We start from the raw sequence: 23,768 nt of genomic DNA on the forward strand, positions 1-23,768 counted from the left end.
TCTCCAGTTACGCGAAATCCGAGAACTTATAATAAACAGAAAATTCCTATCATTGGCCAGTTTGATGCTTCCACTGCCTACAAGTCTGTTGTTAGGCCCCTCACGTTTTATGTGGTGGATCATGCAGGCACTGAAAACCTGTTCGGTTATGATGCTTTCAAGTTGTTCGGGTTCTCCATTGATGATGATGTGCACCTCATATCTGAGGATATTCCGTATCAACAGCTTGATGGATTGTGTTCTGAATTTTCGTCCGTGTTCTCTGCTGGTTTGGATCGTGCCAAGGATTTTGAAGCCCACATTACTCTTAAACCTACAGCTCGCCCTAAGTTTTTCCGGGCATGCCCTATTTCGGTGGCGTTGCGTGCACCTGTCAAGGCTGAGATAGACAGGTTAACAGCTTCAGGGATTCTCCTTCCTGTTACCTCCAGCGAATGGGCATCGCCAATCGTGGTGGTTTCTAAATCAAATGGGAGTCTGCGATTGTGTGGTGATTTTAAAGCCACTGTCAACGCTCAGAGCCTCATTGACACTTATCCTCTTCCCCGTCCTGAGGAGTTATTTACCAAGCTTGCTGGGGGCCAGTTCTTTTCCAAACTTGACTTATCGGAGGCGTACCATCAGTTGCCGTTGGATGCTTCTTCCAAGGAATTTCTCGTCATCAACACTCCTTGTGTGTTGTATCAGTACCAGCGGTTACCATTTGGTGTCGCTAGTGCGCCTGCCATTTTCCAGCGGTTTTTGGAACAGCGCTCCGCAACTCGGCTGAGCGCGGGAGCGCCACCTAGCTACGAACGGCGCCGGCCGCATGTCACGGCACAGCAGTCGAATAAGAGATACTGAGTTGTTATCATGTAACCAGCTATTGTTTCTAAGTGAGTGTGTTTGAACATCCACGCAATTATTGGTGATTAAAGGTTATAACAAAATGGAACATAGATAGTTTTTGGTGTGGTATCAGTGTTACTTTTGCTGTACACAATCTGTAACCCATTGATATTGAATGATTTATTTATTAAATTTTTCTCAATCACCTTTCTCGATGTTTGGTGAGGTGCCCATGCTAGTCTGTTCCACCTAACCATGTTGCAGCAGTCTTCATAGGATTTTATCTCCTTGCACTGGGATGAGTGGTGAAGGAGAGCATTAATTGTCTTCTGTGTTACTTGAATGACATGAGTGATTGAACTTTAAACCTTCTATACTGACACTTTCTCTTACAAAACATCATGTCTCACTATACGATGTCGTATCCAATGCGGGTTGACAGATCTTAAAAACTGATGTTGCTTGAATTGGATCAAGACAAAACATTTTCTCTACATAAGCCAGTTCAACAGTCATTTGTCACAGTGTCCATTGTAGCCATGACCTTTTTTTTTTTTTTCTTCTTATCTTATGAACACATTCAAATCATGACACTGAGAAACGAGTGGCCCCACATAGCAGCGGGAGATGCTTACTCGCCATCCCGCCTTGTAGAGGGGGTGGGTACAAGATATTCTCCTATCTGCACATATTGTAATAATATCTCCCACAGTGGGATGTCGTGAAACTTACTTACTATTAAACCTTACAAACATCTTTCGTCATCATGGAAGTATGGAAATGAAACATGCCATTTGCTAAAAACGTCATGACCCTCTTCAGGATGTAGAACCAGACCTCAGTGGCAGATATTATGTACCCCTAGATCAATGACATGCTTGTTAATTATAAATTCTGTATGGCATTGAGATTGATGTACATCTCACAGTACACAGGTTGTGGCGCATATTACTGCTGTCAGATCTTAAACTGTAACATTTCTTGATCATGTTCGACTCAGCTACCATATAATATTATAACGCCAAGTCCTCTAACATACAATCTGTTACAGTTTCTAATGAAATTAGGATAGCCAAATTTTCTCTCAGGAACACATATTTCACTTTAAATGTATTCGGTGCATTCTGTAAATATTTTATTTGCAAATCTTTTCACGTGTTCTTTGATGGAGTTATGGGTTTAATGTTAATCTCTTAGCAGAAATTTCCTTCAGTTGCTTGTGGTTAAGTTTCATTAGGTTTACATTTTTAGTTCCGTGTACCTACAGTAAATAAAGCATCATGGATGATTCTCTGTCATTAAGGGGCTCTCACATGGACACTCCTAAATGCACAATTCAGATGAGCCATGCAGATCTGCTTGCAAGAATGTCTGTGTCAATCCAGCTTCATTAAAGAAGGAGGTGTGCAGTTAAGCTGCCAGTTAGATGAGCCCCATACCTGCCAGCTAGTGCATTTAGACATACACACCTGGAACATGGCATGTCTCACATACTGTTGTGTGCTCTCTCACAAAATCCTCTGTCTGTTGCCTAGAGTATTCAGTAGGATTGTTGTGTATTTTCCACAGATTGCTGCCAGTAATCTGTAGTATGTGACACAATCATGTTGGATTCCCATTGCTGAACCTATAATTTTTTGATGGAAATTATAAAATGTATAAAGTGCAACAGGCATTGTGGAAAGGGAGATTCAAACACTATATAAATAAGAATTTAAAGACTGAAGCTGATGATAAATTTATTGAGTTTTACAAACCAGATTTCCTCAAAGCGAACCTTGACTTTGTTCCATAAAAAGAAAAGAAAAGAAAGAGAGAGAAAAAAAAAAATACAAAGCGTACGAGGTTCAATGCGAATAACATTACGTAATCCATCTGGATTTTCAGCAGCCATTTAACATTCCATAGATGCTTTCTATGATCCTTTATTGAAAAAGGTTTGTATGGAGGAATGGAGCAGGAGGAGGAGGATCCACTAGTCTCACAGAATATGGGTATTCAGAATTAAATTTTCATTCTTTGGCAGAGTGTGCGTTGATATGAAGCTTCATGGCAGATTAAAACTGTGTGCTGGACTGAGACTTGAACTTGGGACCATTGCCTTCATGGGAAACTGCTCTACCATCTGGGCTACCCAACTACAACTCATGACCCGTCCTCACAGCTTTAATTCCACCTTCCACAGCTTTAATTGCCTGCAGAAGACAAAGGTCCCAAGTTCGAGTCTCAGTCCAGCACACAATTTTAATCTGCCAGAAAGTTTTAATTTGGATATTGATCGAGATGATGTTACTGAAACGAGGTCTGTGGTGCTTTATGGTGCAGTTTTTGTGAAGATGAAGTCAGTATGGAAGTTCAGTGCATAATTGAAAATAGGAACCAAGTCAGTAAAGTAAATGATTAGTTTAAGAAAAAGCTTGCTGCAGGAAAAAAATTACAACTAATACACCAAAAGGTGTTTCCATGCAATAAATTTCATTCAATTTAATGGACAACATGAGAGTACTGTTGTTAGTAAAAATCCCTATGAAAGATATTTTCTAATAAAATATAACTGGATACAAACCAAGTGGCTTAGGTCATTATAAATTTTATGTCGGAGGTAAAGTGGATGCATCCAACATCAGTTGGGACTATAATGCATTTGGGTCATTCTGAAAATAAAGGCAAAAATATTAATGTAATTTCCATTAGGTAAAATAAAAAAAGTTGGAAGTAATTAATATGCTGATCACCAACCACATACGGCACTCAGAATTATTTACTAACCACAATTTAGTAGCACTCATACTAGCTTACATGTTATGTAAAAATTGTGTTATCCAAAGAGTATATTTAGCATTTGACAAACAGGACATAACATACAAAATTGAATGAACTGTTGATATCATTAGGCTAATAGAACTATACTCACCAAGAAAGTAACGAATGAAGAGAGACCAGCAGTTATTAAATTCCAGATATAAGTTCTAAATTTTGACTAACAGGCAATTACCAAATACATTTATCTGCGTGGGACAGATGGAAGTACAACCACATATTCCTCTGTCTACCAGTTTTATAAATGCCTCAAATTCAGGTGTATCAGAATTCATTACCGCTGTGACAAGCTTTGTAGTACATGTGGCAGTGGACATACAGTGGCGGTCGAAATAATAGAGCCACCTCTATTGACGAGATTAAGAACTAGGATATCTATTAGTACGCGAAATCGCCACGAGTGCCGTGTTGTCAGTCCCTTGTAGACAACATCAGGGAAGACGTTGCTGCTATCTTTAGTCGTCTGAAAGGAAGCGTTTGAGCTAGACGTGTGACAAGAGGCATAAAGGTAAGAATCTTATGGGTCAAAATAATAGAGCCGCTTTACACATGTGCCTTTAAATTGATTTTTATGCAGTTGTTTTGTATGTAAATTGACGTGTGGTTTTGTTTACATTCGTCTAGATGGGCAGAGCAAAGCATACCAGTGAAGATGAGCGTATAGTAATGTTCCGGATGTTCAAAAGTGGGATGTCCATGAATAAAATAGCCAATGTCTTGCACGTTTCGCGAAAACGAGTCCAGAACGCCATGAGACGGTCAAAACAAACAAAGCCGCAGGTGGAGAACAGGGGGCGACCTCGTGTAACTACTCCTCGCGTAGACAGACTCATCACTAGGGAAGTGAAGAAAGACCCATTTTTGTCAACACCACGACTGAAAGCCATTTTGTTTAGCGACGAACATGATGTTCAACCATCAACCTCAACGATTCAAAGACGACTGAGATCTGCAAAATTGAATGAGCGCATTGCAAGAAAGAAGCCACATGTTTCACAAGCTAATGTTCGGAAAAGGTTAGCCTTTGCCCGGAGAAATGAACAAAAACCTAATACTTGGTGGAGGAACATCCTTTGGTCCGATGAATCCAAGTTTAATAGGTTTGCCTCAGACGGAAAAGTCTATGTGCGCCGCCCACCAAACCAGGAATTTAATCCCAAGTACACTTTAAAAACTGTGAAATACGGTGGCGGAAGTGTTATGGTATGGGGATGTTTTTCGTGGTACGGCATTGGTCCAATACACCGTATCAACGGCATAATGAACGCAGAAATGTACAAAGACATCTTGGCAAATGTGATGCTGCCTTATGCTGAAGAGGAAATGCCGCTGAAATGGAAATTTCAGCACGATAACGATCCAAAGCATACTGCAAGGATCATAAGGCAGTTTGTTCAAGAGCACAATATCGAAGTATTAGAGTGGCCACCTCAGTCCCCTGACGCATCACCCATTGAGAACTTATGGGAGATCTTAGACAAGAGAATTGACCGCTCAAAAGCTACATCTTCAGAAAAACTTATCACCCTCTCTCTTGCACACACACACACACACACACACACACACACACACACACACACACACACACACACAGGGGGGGGGAGAGAGAGAGAGAGAGAGAGAGAGAGAGAGAGAGAGAGAGAGAGAGTGCCTTCCAGTGGATTCAATCCCCCAAAATGACAATTTTGACAAATTCGAAGTGGCAGGTTAATTCTTCCAGCTATAGTTGGTGTCGTGTCAAGGTTGAGAGCTGTGAGCTACAAGTTATGTACAGATTGTCATTCTAGAGATAGTTTTGTGTACTTGTTTTTATATTTATTTCAAGTTACTGACAGTTTAGTTCAAAAAATCCAAGTGAAGAAATACTTGTGAAACAGTCTTGAGTCAGATATTACTATAAGTTAGTTGAAAAATTTAACTATGAAATATTATGTTTCTTGCAAAACCATTTTCATAATGAGAATCATGACATACCATAACAGAACTTTTTCTGAAATTACAAAAACTCATATAAGAAAAAGTAAATTAATACGGTGTGTAAGATGATGCATTTATTTAAGTTTATTTTTGTGTTGTTATAGTAGGTTTAATTAATAGTTTCTACTTTTTATTTCATGTATGACAAAGTATATTCCAATATTAGCAGTTTTAAAACAATTAAAATATAAGCAGACAACACTTAAGTATATTTGTTGCCAAAACTATTTGTCTGATATGTTGAAAGTAAGTAATGATACTGGCTTTTTTTGTAGGACCGGGCACAGGAGGCACTGAATTTTGTGTTAGAGCAGTTGCACAAAGCAGACCGTGGGAGTCAGGGTACGCTGCTCAGAGAAGCGACATTGCTGTGTAGCAGTTATCCAGTGTTGTTCACAGACAAGATGTTGGCAGAGGTGCGTGGGCACAAAACCCAGACCAACTCAGTCCCAGCTGCACAGCATCCTGCACCAGTGCACAGGTGGTAGCATGAGAATTCTAAAGCCTAACTATATCAGAAATTGCTAGCTACTGTGCTTTTAATGATTATCATCTTCTTTTCTGTTTCTGGGTGTGTTTAGAAACTATTGCTTGGAGACTGGAAAGCAGTAAATTTCATTTTTGTGGCCCAGAAAGTCTCTCTCTCTCTCTCTCTCTCTCTCTCTCTCTATCTCTCTCTCTGTGTGTGTGTGTGTGTGTGTGTGTGTGTCACACACACACACACACACACACACACACACAGAGAGAGAGCTGTGCAACAGTTGGTGTGATTTGGAAAAGAAAATTCAAAAATAAATTATCTAAAACACAATGTGTAACCACATTTCATCAGAAAATATGCCATATATCTGTGTTTGCATTTTTCTCATTTATTTTACATAAAAATAATACACAATAACTTCCATGAGTAGATATTCTTCATAAAGCATAGTCCCATATTTTTTACTGATTTTTGAATCTGATCAAGACCCTATTTGAAGCAAAGCTCAGTCCAAGCTGTATCAGAGGCCCCAAAAATAACACTGTAATCAAAGCATTACACTTACTGTGCACACTCCACTCACACAGAGAAGTTAGTGAAACCAGCCCTCCATTACCTTACATGCCAGTGTGTTGCATGATCCAATCATAGAGTGTGCCTGAGGATCAGCACCATTTAAGTAGTGGTGCCACAGTGACTGACAGTTGTGCTTTGCCAGATGTTCAGTTTCCATGGTAATGCCAGCAGCACTGCATCCTTCCTCCCCAGCAGTGACCATTGAGGAGGTAGAATAGCGTAGGTGGTGTGTGGTCCTAAGGAGCCGCCAATGGAGGAGGTGATGGCTTGATGTCCATGGGCATTGCAGTGAGAAGCTGGGCAGGGAGGTGCTCAGTGCGAGATCAATGAGGCATCCCAGGACTGGAGGGCCCTCCAAAGGCGGAGAACACAGTTGCTGAACAGAACGGTGGAAGTGGAGTTGGTTCCGATGGTGCCACACAATTCCATGGGTATAAGACATGGAGTATTATATAATAATATAAAATAAACTGATAGTCTATTAAAAAAAAAGATGAGAGAGAGAGAGAGAGAGAGAGAGAGAGAGAGAGAGAGAGAGAGAGAGAGAGAGATGCGGGGGGGGGGGGGGGGGGGGGGTGTAGGGGGGGGTTTCTGAAAATTACTATAAGATCACAGTGCACTTTATAATAATGGTATCAGGCATCATTTACATGTGGGTGACATCTGTGCAAAATTTTCCACTTTCTTTTTGAGTCCAAAGATGTTGAAAACCACACCTGTCATGGGTGGTAGCCTAGAGGAACACTTGTGGAGATAGCATTTTAGCTCTTTTGTTGTTTCATGAATTGTAAATCCAGAGGCTGGCCGGTGTGGCCGAGCGGCTCTAGGCGCTTCAGTCTGGAAACGCGCGACCCCTACGGTCTCAGGTTCGAATCCTGCCTCGGGCATGGATGTGTGTGACGTCCTTAGGTTAGTTAGGTTTAGGTAGTTCTAAGATCTAGAGGACTGATGACCTCAGATATTAAGTCCCACAGAGCCATTTGAACCATTTTTTTTGTAAATCCAGAAGTGTGGCAAGAGTCTATCCCAAAAATAGTGTCCATTATGGGGTCAGCTACCACAAGGAAGTGTACTGGATGAGTGATTTTGTAAGTTAGTAAAACGAAGTTTTTCTAGCAAAGACAGATGATCGAGTCACTGATCTACAGGTTTGTATTGGCTGACTGTAAGAACAACTGTCTTGAACTTAAGTAAGTAGGCTGGTTTAGCAAGGACACATAAGCACCAGTGTCCACATGTAACAATATGTTTCATTCTATCCTTTATTTTCCTTTGTTTTAGAGCCAGATTCAATTTTATGGGGTGTTTGGCCGTGAACGCATCTAAGTACATTTATCGTGTTACATCTTGAGAAGTCTGCACTTCTATAGTTTAATCACTTGCTTGTTACACTTCCGTGATTTGGGGCATATCTGCACTGGAACTGCTGTTGGGGGTAAGCTGCACTATAACGTCCCTGATTAGTGTGTCCAAACATTGTGCAACAGAGTGAGATCCTTGATCGCTTTATTGGGAATGTTGTCAAAGTGATGTGATGTCACCGAAAATGTAAAGATATTTGACAGATTGAAATATAAGTCAGAAATTTCACAAAAGTAAAGGGATATGTAAATCATATGAAAAAGAGCACTTATTTGTATTAGAGAGGTCGAAATTGTAAAATAATGTAATGTTAACAAATTTAGAGAAAAATATTAAGTAATTAGTCACAATAAACGTGTTATAAAATTGTCGATATGTGATTAATTGTATTTTAATTACAGTTTCAACAAAGTAAGAAAGGTATTAGTTGTTGAAAGATTATAAATATGATCGTGGCTATGACCACTTGGCACAGTATTGTTTCATTCTTTGTCTCAGTTGTTTCGATTTGTCTACAAAACTTCTCCTCCTACCTGCTGTTGATTTCAGTGCTTTCGGCATTGTCTACAATGCAACAGTAGTTGCTTGCAGTGTGTGGCTTTAAGTATTTTATTCTTTTTTTATAATTATGTTTATAGCTACTTGGCAGATTTTGTAGAATGTACAGGGTGTTTATAAAGGAATTTCGGTGTTTTAATATTTATTTCATTAAACTTACAGTTATAAATGATATGTCTAATGAAAGAGCAACTTAAACAGTTTTACCAAGAACCTTATAAATGTTCAATTTGGCCACTGGCATAGTGAAGTACATGATTGGTTGAACTTCACTGTACCTAAGTGCTGGATGGGCCGCAAGGGGTCCCAATGACAGGGCTTGCTTTGCATGGCCTCCACATTCACCCGACCTAACGCCATGCGATTTTTTCCTTTGGGGCTTCACCAAGGATCGTGTGTACGGGCCTCCGCTACCTGCAGACCTCCCTGAATTAAGAAACCGGACTGAAGCAGCTGTTGCTACAATCACTGAAGACACACTTATCAACATTTGAGAAGAACTTGACTATAGACTTGATGTGTGCCATGTGACAAATTGTGCTCACGTTGAACATTTATAAGGTTCTTGGTAAAACTGTTGGAGCTGCTCTTTCATTTGACATATAATTTATAACTGTAAGTTTAATATAATAAATATTATAAAGCGTTAAAACCCCGATATTAATTTATAAACACCCTGCATAGTGATTCTTTGTATCCTCATTTTAACTATTGACAGCTTGTGTATGGTGTGGCCACTAGCTGATTTTGGTGAAAATGCATCAGACAGATTTCTCTCTCTCTCTCTCTCTCTCTCTCTCTCTCTCTCTCTATTTTTTTGTTTCCCCTAACCAAACATCTCATTGGGATAATTTCGGAAAAAAAACAGTCATAAATTAAACTGACAGGGTATTGGTTTATGAAATATGTTCCTGTAAACATATTAGAACCAGCTGGGTAGACAGCATAGAACAATGGCCAGTTGTTTAAAAATACTTTCTTGAGTTCAAACACAAGCATAAAAGCAAGTTGGTGAGTTCTTTAAGTACAAGAATATTGTTAAACTATTAAAACACAAACTACCATAGCAGAAATTATGTTTGTTTGTGCAAGTGTTCATAAATATTCAAGATTCAAGGAGCTCTTTCGTAAGAGAAATCCTTTAATGCATGCGATGTATAATGAGTTCACTGACTCCATCAGAACACTCGTTAATTGATTTTGAAATGTGGAAGCATTTCATTATAAGTATTACTTGCCATTGAAAAACAGTGTTCAACATTATAGAAAGCAAATATCTCAAGAAGCTAAATGCTCAAGTAAAATGCTGTACTTCTACTTCCTTGCAAGCATAAAAGAGGAACATGCACGCAAGATGAATATGGGAGCGGCAGCACATTGGACATTAGATGCATTAGATACACATGCAAAGTATTCTGGGAAGCATTGGTCAGTCTGCCATTTGCGTAAGAAGTGTCACAAAATCTGACACTTGTCGAAGTGACACATCGGAAGAAGAAATGTTGGATCCTTTCTGCTATACATCCCCAGGATGATGGACAGAGTCAGCCATATGCTGCACAAACACAGCATGAAGACTGTCTAGAAACCAGCCAAGAAGATCAAAGAGTGTATAGATGGGTAAAGGACAAAAGGGATCCACTTGCAATGTGTGGAGTATACTGCATATCCTATACACCTGGAAAAGTCTTATGTGGAAATCATGAACTATCCATCAATATAATTGTCAGTGATCATAACCGACTTTGCAGGATGGAACAGGTGAAAAATGTGCTGTGAGAGACCTACCAAATAAAAAGATTCATCGACATGGATATTATCAATGTAGAGAATAGCTGTTGTGCCAGCTTGTTTAGGGAAGCCATAGAAAGACAATAAATTCAACAAGAAAGAGGAAAACTTCATGCTGCATGGAACCTGGCTTCCTGTTCTGCAGCGAATGAGACATTACAGTTAGCAAGGGGAGAATCCCAGTGGTAGTGACCGTGAGAAAGCCCTCAGACGTTGGCATGACTGGTATGTATCCATCAACAGCGATGGAGGTTGAAGCTTTGACAATGCCAACTATTCATACTGGCAAAATGTCATCAAACTTACATTGGATAAAGAACCTGAGACAGGAGCCAACAGGCAGTACGTCAACAAATGGCCACAAAAGCCACAAGAACTTTGTTATAGTTTATTGCTAATATGGTGTACAGATTAAGTTCCTAAGATTTCTCTTTTGTTTTCCCTCGCATTCATGTTTGATCGTATGATCACATACTTTCCAAATATGCACTGTGGTGAAATAGTACATGGAAAATGTAAGTTGAAACACAAATATTGTCTGTTAATGCTCCAAATGACACCAAGAGAAAATCCGATTGGGGAATCAATTTGGGAATTATATACCAAGATTTTCCAACCTGAAAAAAAAAAAAAGAAAAAATTATTGTCACTCCACTTTTCAAGCATATCTTCCTGTGACACAGTTTCCTTCTGATAATAATATGTAGCACTATTTTGCTGGAAACAAATTTTTGGCGTTATCAGGCATTTCCAAAGCATGCTTAATTTACTGCTTAGGGTGTTAGGTTAAACACTTAATCATTCTATGGTTGTTTTCTACTGACTCTTCTAAGTTATCTGTAGAACTGCTACTGAGCTTATAGCTTCTGCTCATCGTTTTGAATGGAATATATTTTTGAGCTATCCTTCCATTGCATTGCGGTCACTAGAAAAATGAGTGATCCAAGCACACTGCATGCGATAACAGATATTGTTGTACCACTCTTCATAATTCAGCAGACTAGATTTGTTGACTCGTGTTTGCTTCCACTACATGAGATACTGCCAATTCATGCTGCCGTAAAGATAAGTTTAATTTGTAAGCAGATACCAACAATTAATATGTCAGTATTACATTACATAGTGCACAAGTGTATTGGTGTCTGTTGTAGTCTGTATAACAACAAGTTTGACTTTTAAAATTGTATTATTCACAAAAGTGAAAAGTTTGCACCATTGAAAAGTACATGCTTAGGCTTAAATTTGTGTGTGATGAACATAAAAAGTCAATGCTTAGGCCTAAATTTGTGTGTGATGAACATAGAAAAAGCTTCATCTAGATTTGCTTGCATTTCTGTTTTATTGTAAAGACTAGAAAATAATGTAGGTTTGATTTCGGTTAAGTTATATAAGGTTATTCAATGTGGAAAGTTGTAATGCGCAAGCTTAATGTGTTTACAAGTATCCGCAAGGGAACACATTTAACATCAGATTTAGATGCTTTCAAGAAGGGCTCACTTCTTATTGGGTTATAAGTGATTAAAAATACTGCCATTGTTTTTATTATTGTACAGAAGGTCAGGTTTATTTATCTAGAAGAGAAAAAAAAACCCACAGCAAAAAGTTGCTGATATGTAGAATCTCATTTTCATGTGTAGTTAATTATAACAATATGACCATGTATGATAACAGAATACAGATAGTGTGCAGAGGTTGTCAGCTGCAGTTTCGCTGGGGCATCTGCAGTAGATCAGAAGAAGATATTCCCCGTGAGGCTGTCCCATGCATATGTAGGTTAATCTTAAAAGACAGGACGTCACGAAACAAGATGAAAGTTGTGTGTGAACCATAGCAGCTTATGGTTGGGGGGGGGGGGGGGGGGGGGGGGTGCATAGGAGGAGAAGGAGTCAGGACAGTGGTGAAAAGAGAGTAATTTGGAGCATTCTATTAGCATTGAGCTCAGCAACAAGTATAACCTATTACCTGTAGAAGGTGAGGAGCATTATTTAGCTGTAGAAAGAAATGTAAGACAACAGGCCATTAATAAGAAAGTTGGAGAAAGTTTGAATAGGTCTTGCTTCTAGGTAATGTTATGGAAGGGGTACAGACGACCAGTTGCAGGAGAAACTGGAATCAGGGTATCCAGTGCTAGCATTTGTGAGGTAATAGTGAATTTTGAGGCACTGACTAGCAATTTGAGTTGAGAAGACCATGTACTGAAAGCTAGGGGAGCAAACAAGAGGTTGGCCAAGAAAATAGAATACAATGTCAGGAGTAAATAGGATAAACTAGATGCAGTAACCTCTCTCACAAATTTGTCTTTGACGATGATGTGGAGTGGCAGTATGTGTGCAGAGCACATTACGATGAATGCAGTTGTGATATTGGAGAAAACTCCTTAGAGTTCCCCAGACTGCAAAGAGAAAGGATATGTCAGTATTTCAGCAAATGAAACACACATTGCGAGAATACTTGATTCACTTTAAAAGACTTTATTGCTGAGGAAGATTGAAGTGCAAGAGGATGAGGTGGATTAATGGTATCACATAAGTAATAGATTCCAACAAACCTTTGACAGATAGTGTAAGACAGGAGAAATTGTCATACTGTAGGTCATGAAGTCACAGAGAGTCGAAATGAAATAAAGAAGTAGAGAGATGCAGAGGGGGAGGTGGGGCGGGAAGATAGATAGATAGATAGATAGAGAGAGAGAGAGGGGGGGGGGGAGGGGGGGAAAGAGAGAGAGAGAGAGAGAGAGAGAGAGAGAGAGAGATATTGAGGGGTTGATGTGTCATCATCAATCCTGGATGAACAAAGCCATCTGTTGAGTTTGACAGGTACTGAGTGGGTCTAATGTCTAGTAACAGTATCTCTAGTGTTGTGCATGCCGCTGCAATTGGGAGGTGGGGATACACAAGGCATGATCTACACCTTAACAGGTGGAGATAGGGGAACTGAAACTGTCATCAGCACAAATACTCCTGTTATTAAGAGTGTAGCAGGTGAACTTTTTAGGCCACATACTCCATTCAGGCAAACTGTTTTAAAAGTGGTCAAAATAAATTGTGTGTGACATATGAAAGAAACTTTTTTCACTGACCTAGATGCAGGGCATTAGAATATTAGATGACTGAAAAAAGTTAATTAATCACTTGTGTACTTAGATGGTCTAGAAATTAAAAAAAAACAGAAGTTGATGTGCTGTATCTGTCGGAGCACCATGTGAACATAAAGGAAACCATCACTTAAAAGAAAGCAAATAAGCAAGTGATAATCTTTGGAGGTGTTTTTTTTTTTTTTTGGGGGGGGGGGGATTTCGGTAAAAGAAATGGTTTTCAAATGTAACTTAATACATATTTCATGAGTTGTATTGCTGATTTTCCTGTTAAAAGCACACAGAAAAACAATACTTAGTCTCAATTTTGAGTTTTGAAGGGATCTTTCCACAGAAAAATCCATTTTTTAATTCACAGGTAATATTATTCAAAATTTGAAAGACAGAATATTACCAACTGGTATTTTCTGTGACTTACCAGAAGCATTCGCTTGTGCTGTTCTTTTAGAGCAGCTCAAGTACAGGGTGTTCCATTTATCCACCCACCCTCCCACCCCCTACTTTTTTTTGTGGGTTTTAGCCTGAAGGCCGTACAGACAGACATACCCCAGTGTCATTCAAGCAGTGAAACAGACATCACAAGTGTAGCAGTGACGTTTTCAAATGCAACAGTGGCAAGAGCGAATTATTTAATTCCACAATGAGTGTTTATTTATGATTCATATGCGTGTACAGAGTCCACTCGTACTGTTCGAAGATTGTTTGAACAGAAGTTTCCAGGTGTTCGACTTTCAAATCATGACGCAGTTCACAAGTTAGTGAATAAATTTCTTGAAATGGGAAGTGTTCAAGGTAAGAAGTGTAAACATTGATGTACAGTGCTCACAGATGCTCATCTCGATGACATTGCAAACCACCTCTAAAATTTCCCGTAAAAGTCTCTTAGATGTCCTTCGCAGCAAACCCAAATATCATGCACCTCTGTATAAAGAGGTGCTAAGCTGCTTGGGCTAAGGCCCTATAAAGAATCAGTAGTACAAGAACTTCGACCTGCTAATCCTGCGCACAGGTTTTAAGTTTTGCGAATGGGTTTTAAAACAAGTGATTGACGGTGGAATGGACTCTTACCTCATTCTGATTATAGACGAGATAAGGTCCCATTTACACGGGTATGTTAATTCCCAAACCTGTCGACATTGGAGCATAGACAGACCTGTTGTGCTTCGTGAGAAACCCCTTCATGATCAGAAAATAGGGGTGTGGTGTGCAGTTAGTGGTGACAGAATAATGGGCCCAGTTCTTTTTTTTTTTCTTTAATGACTCAATTACAAGTGGAAGATATGTGCTAAACATTTTGTGACCGTTTTTTAATGAACTGAGTGAAAGAGAATGAAGCTTCACATTTTTTCAAGGATTTGGCAAGGGATTTCTTTGCACACAATTCACAATGTGTTTGATGAAAGAGTGATTAGTAACAATATCTGGCCTGCTAGAAGCCCTGATTTAACTCTGCAATTTTTATTTGTGGGGTGCACTGAAGGACAAAGTATACACAACAAATCCTGACACGATAGAGGATTGATTTGATTTTGACAGGGAAGCTAAAACAGCTTTGGTCTAACCTGTCACTGCCCACACCGAAACTGAGTATCGCTCCCTGTATATCTAGTAAAGCCAACCAATGCCCTTAAATAGTGCAAGGAGTCCCCTTACCAGTTTTTTGTTAGACACAATTTCTTCAGGTCTAGTTTTCCTGAAGATTCTGTATCTTTTGCTCTCCAATGCTGTGCATTAGAAGATTAGGTGTGATGCAGTTTCTTCACCCTCATCACAGATCCTACATTTAGGGTATTCTCCTGTTATACACATTATGTGTAGGTGTTTTTTGAAATTCTCGTGGCTTTTCATCTGTCCAGTCATGAGTTTAATCTATTTCCTGTTCAATCCCAGGATTACAGAGCTTCTTTTAAAACATGGTTTAGGCATCATTACTTTACCATGGTTTTGTTCATGGACCTTGGTCCAATATTGTACATGCTGTTTCCTAAGCCAGTTCCATAGTTGTAGTTTGATCATAGCCTTGGTGATTGTCAGGACAGGTTCCGGTCCAATAAATGGAGTTTTTGCCCCCATCCTGGCCAATCTGTCGGCTTGTTCATTGCCACAGATCCCTGAGTGGCCAGGGAACCACACTAGGTTTACCTTATTGCTTCCCCCTAGCTCCACCAGAGCCCTGTGGCATTCTGCAACAGTCTTAGATCTCGTTGCAGGAGCTGCCAGTGATTTCAGGGCTGTCTGAATAGATGTAGATGTTACAGTCGTCATAGCACCTACGCATATTCTCCTCCACACATGCCCTGATTGCAGTAATTTCAGCTTGGAATACCGAGGCCAGTTTTCCTAGAGAGATAATGCCCTTCAGTCTTGACTGAAACCCGTACTCCCCTGCCCCAACGCCTTGGCCCCGATTTTGACCCATCGATGAACCAAATAGTGTCCCCCATATGGTGTTGAACTGCTTTTCCCCACTGCTCCTTGCTTCCAGTTATATTGTAAGGCTTGTTGAAGCAGTTGGGAGTTATAATGTAGTTGGCCGGCATTTCCCCAGCCATTCCTTTATTTACCTCACTCACTATCTTAGTGTGTGATTCTGGATATCCCAATGAGATCCAGTTACCAGTTTTAAGTCTGTATGCCCCAGATGCTGCCTCCATCTTGATCCAAAGGTTTAGTGGAGGCATGTCCAGCATAGCTTCCATCCCAGCAGTTGGTGTGCTGCTAATTTTGCCTGTTATGCCTAAGCAGGCCAGTCTCTGCACCTTAGCAAGCGCCTTAGCTGCAACCCGCTGTTTTACCTTCTTCCACCATACTACAGCCGTGAAGGAAATCCTAGGTATAACCACCGTGGTGTATATCCAGTGCGTACCTGTGGGGCTTAGGCCCCAGTTTTTACCATAAGCCCTTCTGATACTAGAGTGCCTTTCGCCTTGGAGCAGATTCTCTTAATGTGAGGGGTCCTTGTTAATTTCTCATTTAAGCTTACACCTCGATATTTCACTATCCCCTTCACAGGTAGAGTTTCTTCGAAGAGCTTTAGATTCCAGTTTGAGTGTTTGATATGCCTCTTTGTGAATGGCAATGCAACAGTCCTCTTAGGATTAACCCGTAGATCCTATTTAATGCACCAGTCTTGCACAATGTCCAATGCACCTTGTACCATATTTCCAATTTTGTCAGGAAATTTGCCAATTATTACTATGACAAGGTCATCTGCATATCCTTGGCAAAAGCATTGTCTTGAATTTAGTTCCTCAGTGAGTTTATTCACTGCTAGATTCCACAATAAAGCAGACAGAACTCCTTGTGGGCAACCTCTAGTGGTTTAATTACTATCTTTTCATTCATCATGGTAGCCTCTACCTTCGTCCAGGAAGATGCAGAGGGCTATTTATTGGAAGTTAAGTGCTTTCTCCTCCTTCCCAACGAGTTGATGGAGAGCTGTCTCACAATTTACCTGGTTGATATGCGTGTTGGTTTGAATGTAGAGGGGCCCTAATTAGCCTGCTCTCCCCAATGTATACATTAACCAGTTTTTCCAATGTTTTGAGAATGGAGGAGGACTGACTGATTGCTCTCATATCCTTGGCCTTGGTATGATCAATTCTCCCTGGCTTTGGAGTGAAGACAACCTTCACTACCCTCCAAGCATTGGGAATGATGCCTACTGCTAGGCTAACCCTGAATAACCTGCATAGGACTCTTACAAAGATTCTCTCCTGCCTGTTGCAAAGAGCTGGAGAGATTCCATATGGGCCAGGTGACTTGAACGGATGGAATGTTCCCTCCGCCCATTGGATTTTATTGAAGTCCATATACTGCTTGGCTGATTCCCAGACCTCTGTTTGTGTGCCTGAGAACCATTGTCTCTCCGGGATCACATTCTGGTCTGTGTTGTCCGGCAGAGCATATTGAGGAAAGTGAATTTTGAGGAGCAGTTCTAGCATCTCATGTGCTGTCTTTGTATATTCTCCATCCTCCTTCCTCAATGTACCTCCTGGATTGGTTGGTACTCCAGTGAGGATTCTTTGAAGCAGCCATGCTCTCCACTTCCTCACAGAATGCCTTCCATGATGCCTCCTTTGCTTATCTGATTGCAAGGTTGTAGTTCACAAGGGCGTCACGATATTTTTCCCATTGTCCTTTACGTCTCACAAGGTTAAACAGTCTTCATAGATGTTTTCTTTGTGTTTCCAAGTTGTTATTGCACCAAGGCACACTCCTATTTGTGCACTTCTTGGTGATCGTGCATTTGTCCTGATATAAGGTCACTATGGCAGAGGTAACAGCCTCTGCTACTTCCTCAAACTCTACTGGATTCCTTATCGATGTTTTAATTTCTGATAAGCTTAAATCAAGGTCCCTCCTGTATGTCTCCCAGTCTGTTTTCCTGGGATTCCTATAGGTCATGGTCCATCTGATTCCCATTTCAATCTTGAATTTAATGTACATGTGGTCTGATGAGGATGATTCTAACGCCACATGCCACTGTTTGACATATCTGCCTATCATCATGGAACGAAAGGTTATGTCAATTACTTCTTCCCTTCTGCTATTCCTGAATGTAGGTTTATCACCACTATTCAGGTCCTCCAAGTTGTTAGCTAAGAGAAATTCAAGAAGGTACTCACCTCTACTGTTGGTGTCCTTCCTGCCCCACACGAGGTTGTAGGCATTGGCATCACATCCAACCAACAGTTGGTCGCCTTACTGATGGCAAGCTTCTATCAGTCTCCTCGCCTCGAAAGGAGGAGGAGAGCTGTCTTCGTAAGGATGGTATGCTGAGACCAAAAAGATTCCCTCGTGATACCTTCCTCACATTGCTGCATTCTGATGGTCACTAGGTCCCTGGAGCAGAAATCCGTCATTGGCATGAAAGAAATTCCATTTTGTACATACATGCATATTCTGGAGTTTCTGATATAAGGTCACTATGGCAGAGGTAACAGCCTCTGCTACTTCCTCAAACTCTACTGGATTCCTTATCGATGTTTTAATTTCTGATAAGCTTAAATCAAGGTCCCTCCTGTATGTCTCCCAGTCTGTTTTCCTGGGATTCCTATAGGTCATATAAATCCGCTTACCTCTGGTGCCACCAAGATCTGATACACCCCCTTTATATAAGTAGGGTTCTTGTGTCAGGGCCACGTTCACTTCCTTTCTCCCCAGGCAGCAGCTCAGGGCAGCAGAGGCCCCTTTACGGTGCTGCAAATTAATCTGCAGCACCTCCAGTCTTTATGTTGCTGCTATCATTACCTTTGAGGTCTTTAATAACCCTAGCGGTGACATGCGAGAACCCTTAAAACAATGTCAGGTCTTGCTCTCGCAACGCCTTCAGGGACTTCTCTCCAACCTCCACCACCAGGGTTCATCTTTCTGGTACAACCTTCTGGTTGATTACTGTCCAGTCCTCTGTCAAGTCTTTTGGGTTCTGGACCCCTATTTCCTCGAACAGAGTCTTACGAGAGACATCCATAAGGATCTTTGGTACCCATATTGATACCTTTGCAGTCTTGAGAAGCTCCGCTGCCATCATGACCAGCAGTTTCACATATTCCCTTAGGGATATCATGGGCACCTTGTCCTTAAGCCATCCCACCATGTGCACCCCCATTCAGACAAAAATGTGGGTACCACGATCTAGATAGACCCTCCTAAAGTTGGGTCCTGGATCAGTGCCCCCCCTCCAATCTTTCCAAAAAGGTCCATCTGTATAAGTTCCTCCTCCTGTGAGATGATGCCTACCAGTGGATAGCCTTCCTCAATAACTGCCATATTAAAAATGGAGAGTGCAATACTGTAGGTCTGTTTCTTTATTTCCTGCCTCAGTTTTTTCTGGGCTCGCTTATGCAGGGAGGAGGGAATCTTAGATTCCTACCTTATCCTCCTGCTGCCTGTCTTTGACTTTATGGGGGTCTGTGTATCCCCTTCAACCTGAGACAGTTTTTTCTTGGGGGTCTTGGGATCAAGCCCTTGTAATTCCCTCCACTCATCTTTGGGAAGCCATTCTTTCCCTTCCTTTTGTCTCTGCTCCCTGAGTGGTTTCCTCCTCTGGGCCCCAGACAAGGCTTTAAGCTTGATATGGTCCAACTTATAGGGTACAGTTCCCACTTCTGGCTCAGGTATAGACCCTGATTCAGTAGTGGGAATGCATTCCATCAGTCCTGAATGCGATGTTTGAGTGTTTGAGGTCTCAGTTTGTACCTCATTTTGTTTTAATTTATGTTCTTTTGTTGTGTCCATCGTGGTCCCACGAGATTTGGGGATCTACACGGTCCACACTACGAATACCCTGTGTGATGTAAGGCTATTTACTCAGGGAAGTTGCCCATTATTCCTGAGGCTCCGTTTGTGACACATCTTCCCATGTGCCATGCACCCCTCGGCACGGATCGCATCACACCTTGGGTTGGGAAAGAGAATTGGGTAATACTAGGAGTGGATAAGGAAGATAGGACGTTGTGGGACACTCTTAGTCTGATCCATCAGCTAAGGCCTTTCCGGCACTAAGTCCTCTACCTTCGGCATAGCCCTCAGCTTCACACGCAAGCCTCTTCATCCGCACGAACAGTGCTTTGTCAAGGTGGTGTCCCCCGGAGATGACGATAGAGGAACTCAAGGATATCCATGAATCAATTAATTCAGTATCTCAGAAGGAATTACATCATGTGATTAATAATTTCTTGAGTACCTGTAGATGTCAGAAATGCATGGTAAATAATGGCAGGCAGTTCCAGCATCTCCTTTTTACTCAAAAAAATTATTTACTTATATTTAAATGTAGTCATGTCGTACTGCAGCAGTTGACTAGTGACACAGCATCTGATCGCTGGGCAATGGAGCAATTGCTGCCTTGTATCTACTGCGCTGCACTGGGCGGGTGTCAAATAAATGGAACATCCTGTACTATGTTACCAGAGACATTGTTTGTAATGTGTTTGTTTAAGAAAACTAGTACACAGTGAAACAGTGCTACATATTATAATCAAGCCTAATGAAGAAACTTCATCAGTGCTAGATTTGTTGCCAGTACCTTTGATCGTTACCCAAGTATTATAGAAATGGTGTGTGAATTCAAATGGGAATCCTGGAGTGAAGAATATATTTTTTATGTGAAGCACTGTTGAGAAAATTTAGAGAACCAGCATTTGCAAAGTACAATATGTAAATAATTTCATTTAAATTAATAATACATTTTGTGCAGTGGACTGTCATTGGGCTTAGATAAAACAATAAAATTCTGTATTGCACAATGTCGTACCACAGTGCTAGAAATAATGTATGAGAGGAAAATCAGTAGATAACGCGGAATATTCTGAAGTCTATAATGTTAGTTTTGTTTGAAATCTGAACTTGAATTAACACATTACAGGTCTTCCTAAAAGTCTAATGTATTTTTGAATTACGGGTAATGGCAGACTTTGGAGATGATATTGTTAATAAGGTGACTGATGAAACTTCCTGGCAGATTAAAACTGTGTGCCGGAGCGAGACTCGAACTCGGGACCTTTGCCTTTCGCGGACAAGTGCTCTACCGACTGAGCTACCCAAGCACAACTCACGCCCTGTCCTCACAACTTTACATCTACCAGTATCTCGTCTCCTACCCAAAGGCACCAAGTTCGAGTCTCGCTCCGGCACACAGTTTTAATCTGCCATGAAGTTTCATATCAGCGCACACTCCGCTGCAGAGTGAAAATCTCATTCTGGAAGGTGACTGATGTTTCCTGTTTTCCCCACACTAATGTCTGGGGCATCAGATTCAGGATAACTCCTCATTGAATAAGAAAGTTTTTTTGCACACTGTTGTTGTTGTCTTCAGTCCTGAGACTGGTTTGATGCAGCTCTCCATGTTACTCTATCCTGTGCAAACTTCTTCATCTCCCAGTACCTACTGCAGCCTACATCCTTCTGAATTTGTTTAGTGTATTCATCTCTTGGTCTCCCTTTACGATTTTTACCCTCCACGCTGCCCTCCAATACTAAATTGGTGATCCCTTGATGTCTCAGAACATGTCCTACCAACCGATCTCTTCTTCTAGTCAAGTTGTGCCACAAGCTCCTCTTCTCCCCAATTCTATTCAATACCTCCTCATTAGTTATGTGATCTACCCATCTAATCTTCAGCATTCTTCTGTAGCACCACATTTCGAAAGCTTCTATTCGCTTCTTGTCTAAATTATTTATCGTCCATGTTTCACTTCCATACATGGCTACTCTCCATACAAATAGTTTCAGAAAAGACTTCATGACACTTAAATCTATACTCGAAGTTAACACATTTTTCTTCTTCAGAAACGCTTTCCTTGCCATTGCCAGTCTACATTTTATATCCTCTCTACTTTGACCGTCATCAGTTATTTTTCTCCCCAAATAGCAAAACTCCTTTACCACTTTAAGTGTCTCATTTCCTAATCTAATTCCCTCAGCATCACCCGACTAAATTCAACTACATCCCATTATCCTCGTTTTGCTTTTGTTGATGTTTATCTTATATTCTCCTTTCAAGACACTGTTCATTCCGTTCAACTGCTCTTCCAAGTCCTTTGCTGTCTCTGACAGTATTACAATGTCATCGGCGAACCTCAACGTTTTTATTTCTTTTCCATGGATTTTAATACCTACTCCGAACTTTTCTTTTGTTTCTTTTACTGCTTGCTCAGTATACAGATTGAATAACATCAGGGATAGGCTGCAACCCTGTCTCACTCCCTTCCCAACCGCTGCTTCCCTTTCATGCCCCTCGACTCTTATAACTGCCATCTGGTTTCTGTACAAATTGTAAATAGACTTTCGCTCCCTGTATTTTACCCCTGCCATCTTTAGAATTTGAAAGAGAGTATTCCAGTCCACATTGTCGAAAGCTTTCTCTAAGTCTACAAATACTAGAAACGTAGGATTGCCTTTCCTTAATCTATTTTCTAAGGTAAGTCGTAGGGTCAGTATTGCCTCACGTGTTCCAATATTTCTGCGGAATCCAAACTGATCTTCCCCAAGGTCGGCTTCTACCAGTTTTTCCATTCGTCTGTAAAGAATTTGCGTTCGTGTTTTGCAGATGTGACTTATTAAACTGATAGTTTGTCAATTTTCACATCTGTCAACACCTGCTTTCTTTGGGATTGGAATTATTATATTCTTCTTGAAGTCTGAGGGTATTTCACCTGTCTCATACATCTTGCTCACCAGATGGTAGAGTTTTGTCAGGACTGGCTCTTCCAAGGCCGTCAGTAGTTCTAATGGAATGTTGTCTACTCCCGGGGCCTTGTTTCGACTCAGGTCTTTCAGTGCTATGTCAAACTCTTCACGCAGTATCTTATCTCCCATTTCATCTTCATCTACATCCTCTTCCATTTCCATAATATTGTCCTCAAGTACATCACCCTTGTATAGACCCTCTATATACTCCTTCCACCTTTCTGCTTTCCCTTCTTTGCTTAGAACTGGGTTTCCGTCTGAGCTCTTGATATTCATACAAGTGGTTCTCTTTTCTCCAAAGGTCTCTTTAATTTTCCTGTAGGCAGTATCTATCTTACCCCTAGTTTGATAAGCCTCTGCATCCTTACATTTATCCTCTAGCCATCCCTACTTAGCCATTTTGCATTTCCTATCGATCTCATTTTTGAGATGTTTGTATTCCTTTTTGCCTGCTTCATTTACTGCGTTTTTGTATTTTCTCCTTTCATCACTTAATTCAATATTTCTTCTGTTACCCAAGGATTTCTACTAGCCCTTGTCTTTTTACCTACTTGATCTTCTGCTGCCTTCACTACTTCATCCCTCAGAGCTACCCATTCTTCTTCTACTGTATTTCTTTCCCCCATTCCTGTCAATTGTTCCCTTATGCTCTCCCTGAAACTCTGTACAACCTCTGGTTTAGTCAGTTTATCCAGGTCCCATCTCCTTAAATTCGCACCTTTTTGCAGTTTCTTCAGTTTTAATCTACAGTTCATAACCAATAGATTGTGGTCAGAGTCCAGATCTGTCCCTGGAAATGGCTTACAATTTAAAACCTGGTTCCTAAATCTCTGTCTTACCATTATATAATCAATCTGGTACCTTTTAGTATCTCCAGGATTCTTCCATGTATACAACCTTCTTTTATGATTCTTGAACCAAGTATTAGCTATGATTAAGTTATGCTCTCTGCAAAATTCTACCAGATGGTTTCCTCTTTCATTTCTTAGCCCCAATGCATATTCACCTAATATGTTTCCTTCTCTCCCTTTTGCTACTCTCGAATTCCAGTCACCCATGACTATTAAATTTTCATCTCCCTCCACTGTC

The 23,768-nt window shown here is 40.6% G+C and overlaps 1 protein-coding gene across 3 annotated transcripts in view; it reads left to right on the plus strand.

Annotated features, from left to right (window-relative positions):
* The window catches only part of LOC126175335 (protein melted), a 256,862-nt gene that overhangs the window by 51,274 nt on the left and 181,820 nt on the right, over positions 1 to 23,768 (plus strand). For all 3 annotated transcript variants that reach the window (XM_049922055.1, XM_049922054.1, XM_049922056.1), the window contains one exon: positions 5,901 to 6,106. In XM_049922055.1, coding sequence (XP_049778012.1) covers positions 5,901 to 6,106 — 206 coding nt within the window. The remainder of the gene's footprint in view (positions 1 to 5,900; positions 6,107 to 23,768) is intronic.

This window comes from Schistocerca cancellata, chromosome 3 (assembly GCF_023864275.1).
Source record: "Schistocerca cancellata isolate TAMUIC-IGC-003103 chromosome 3, iqSchCanc2.1, whole genome shotgun sequence".
NCBI classification, from domain to species: domain Eukaryota; kingdom Metazoa; phylum Arthropoda; class Insecta; order Orthoptera; family Acrididae; genus Schistocerca; species Schistocerca cancellata.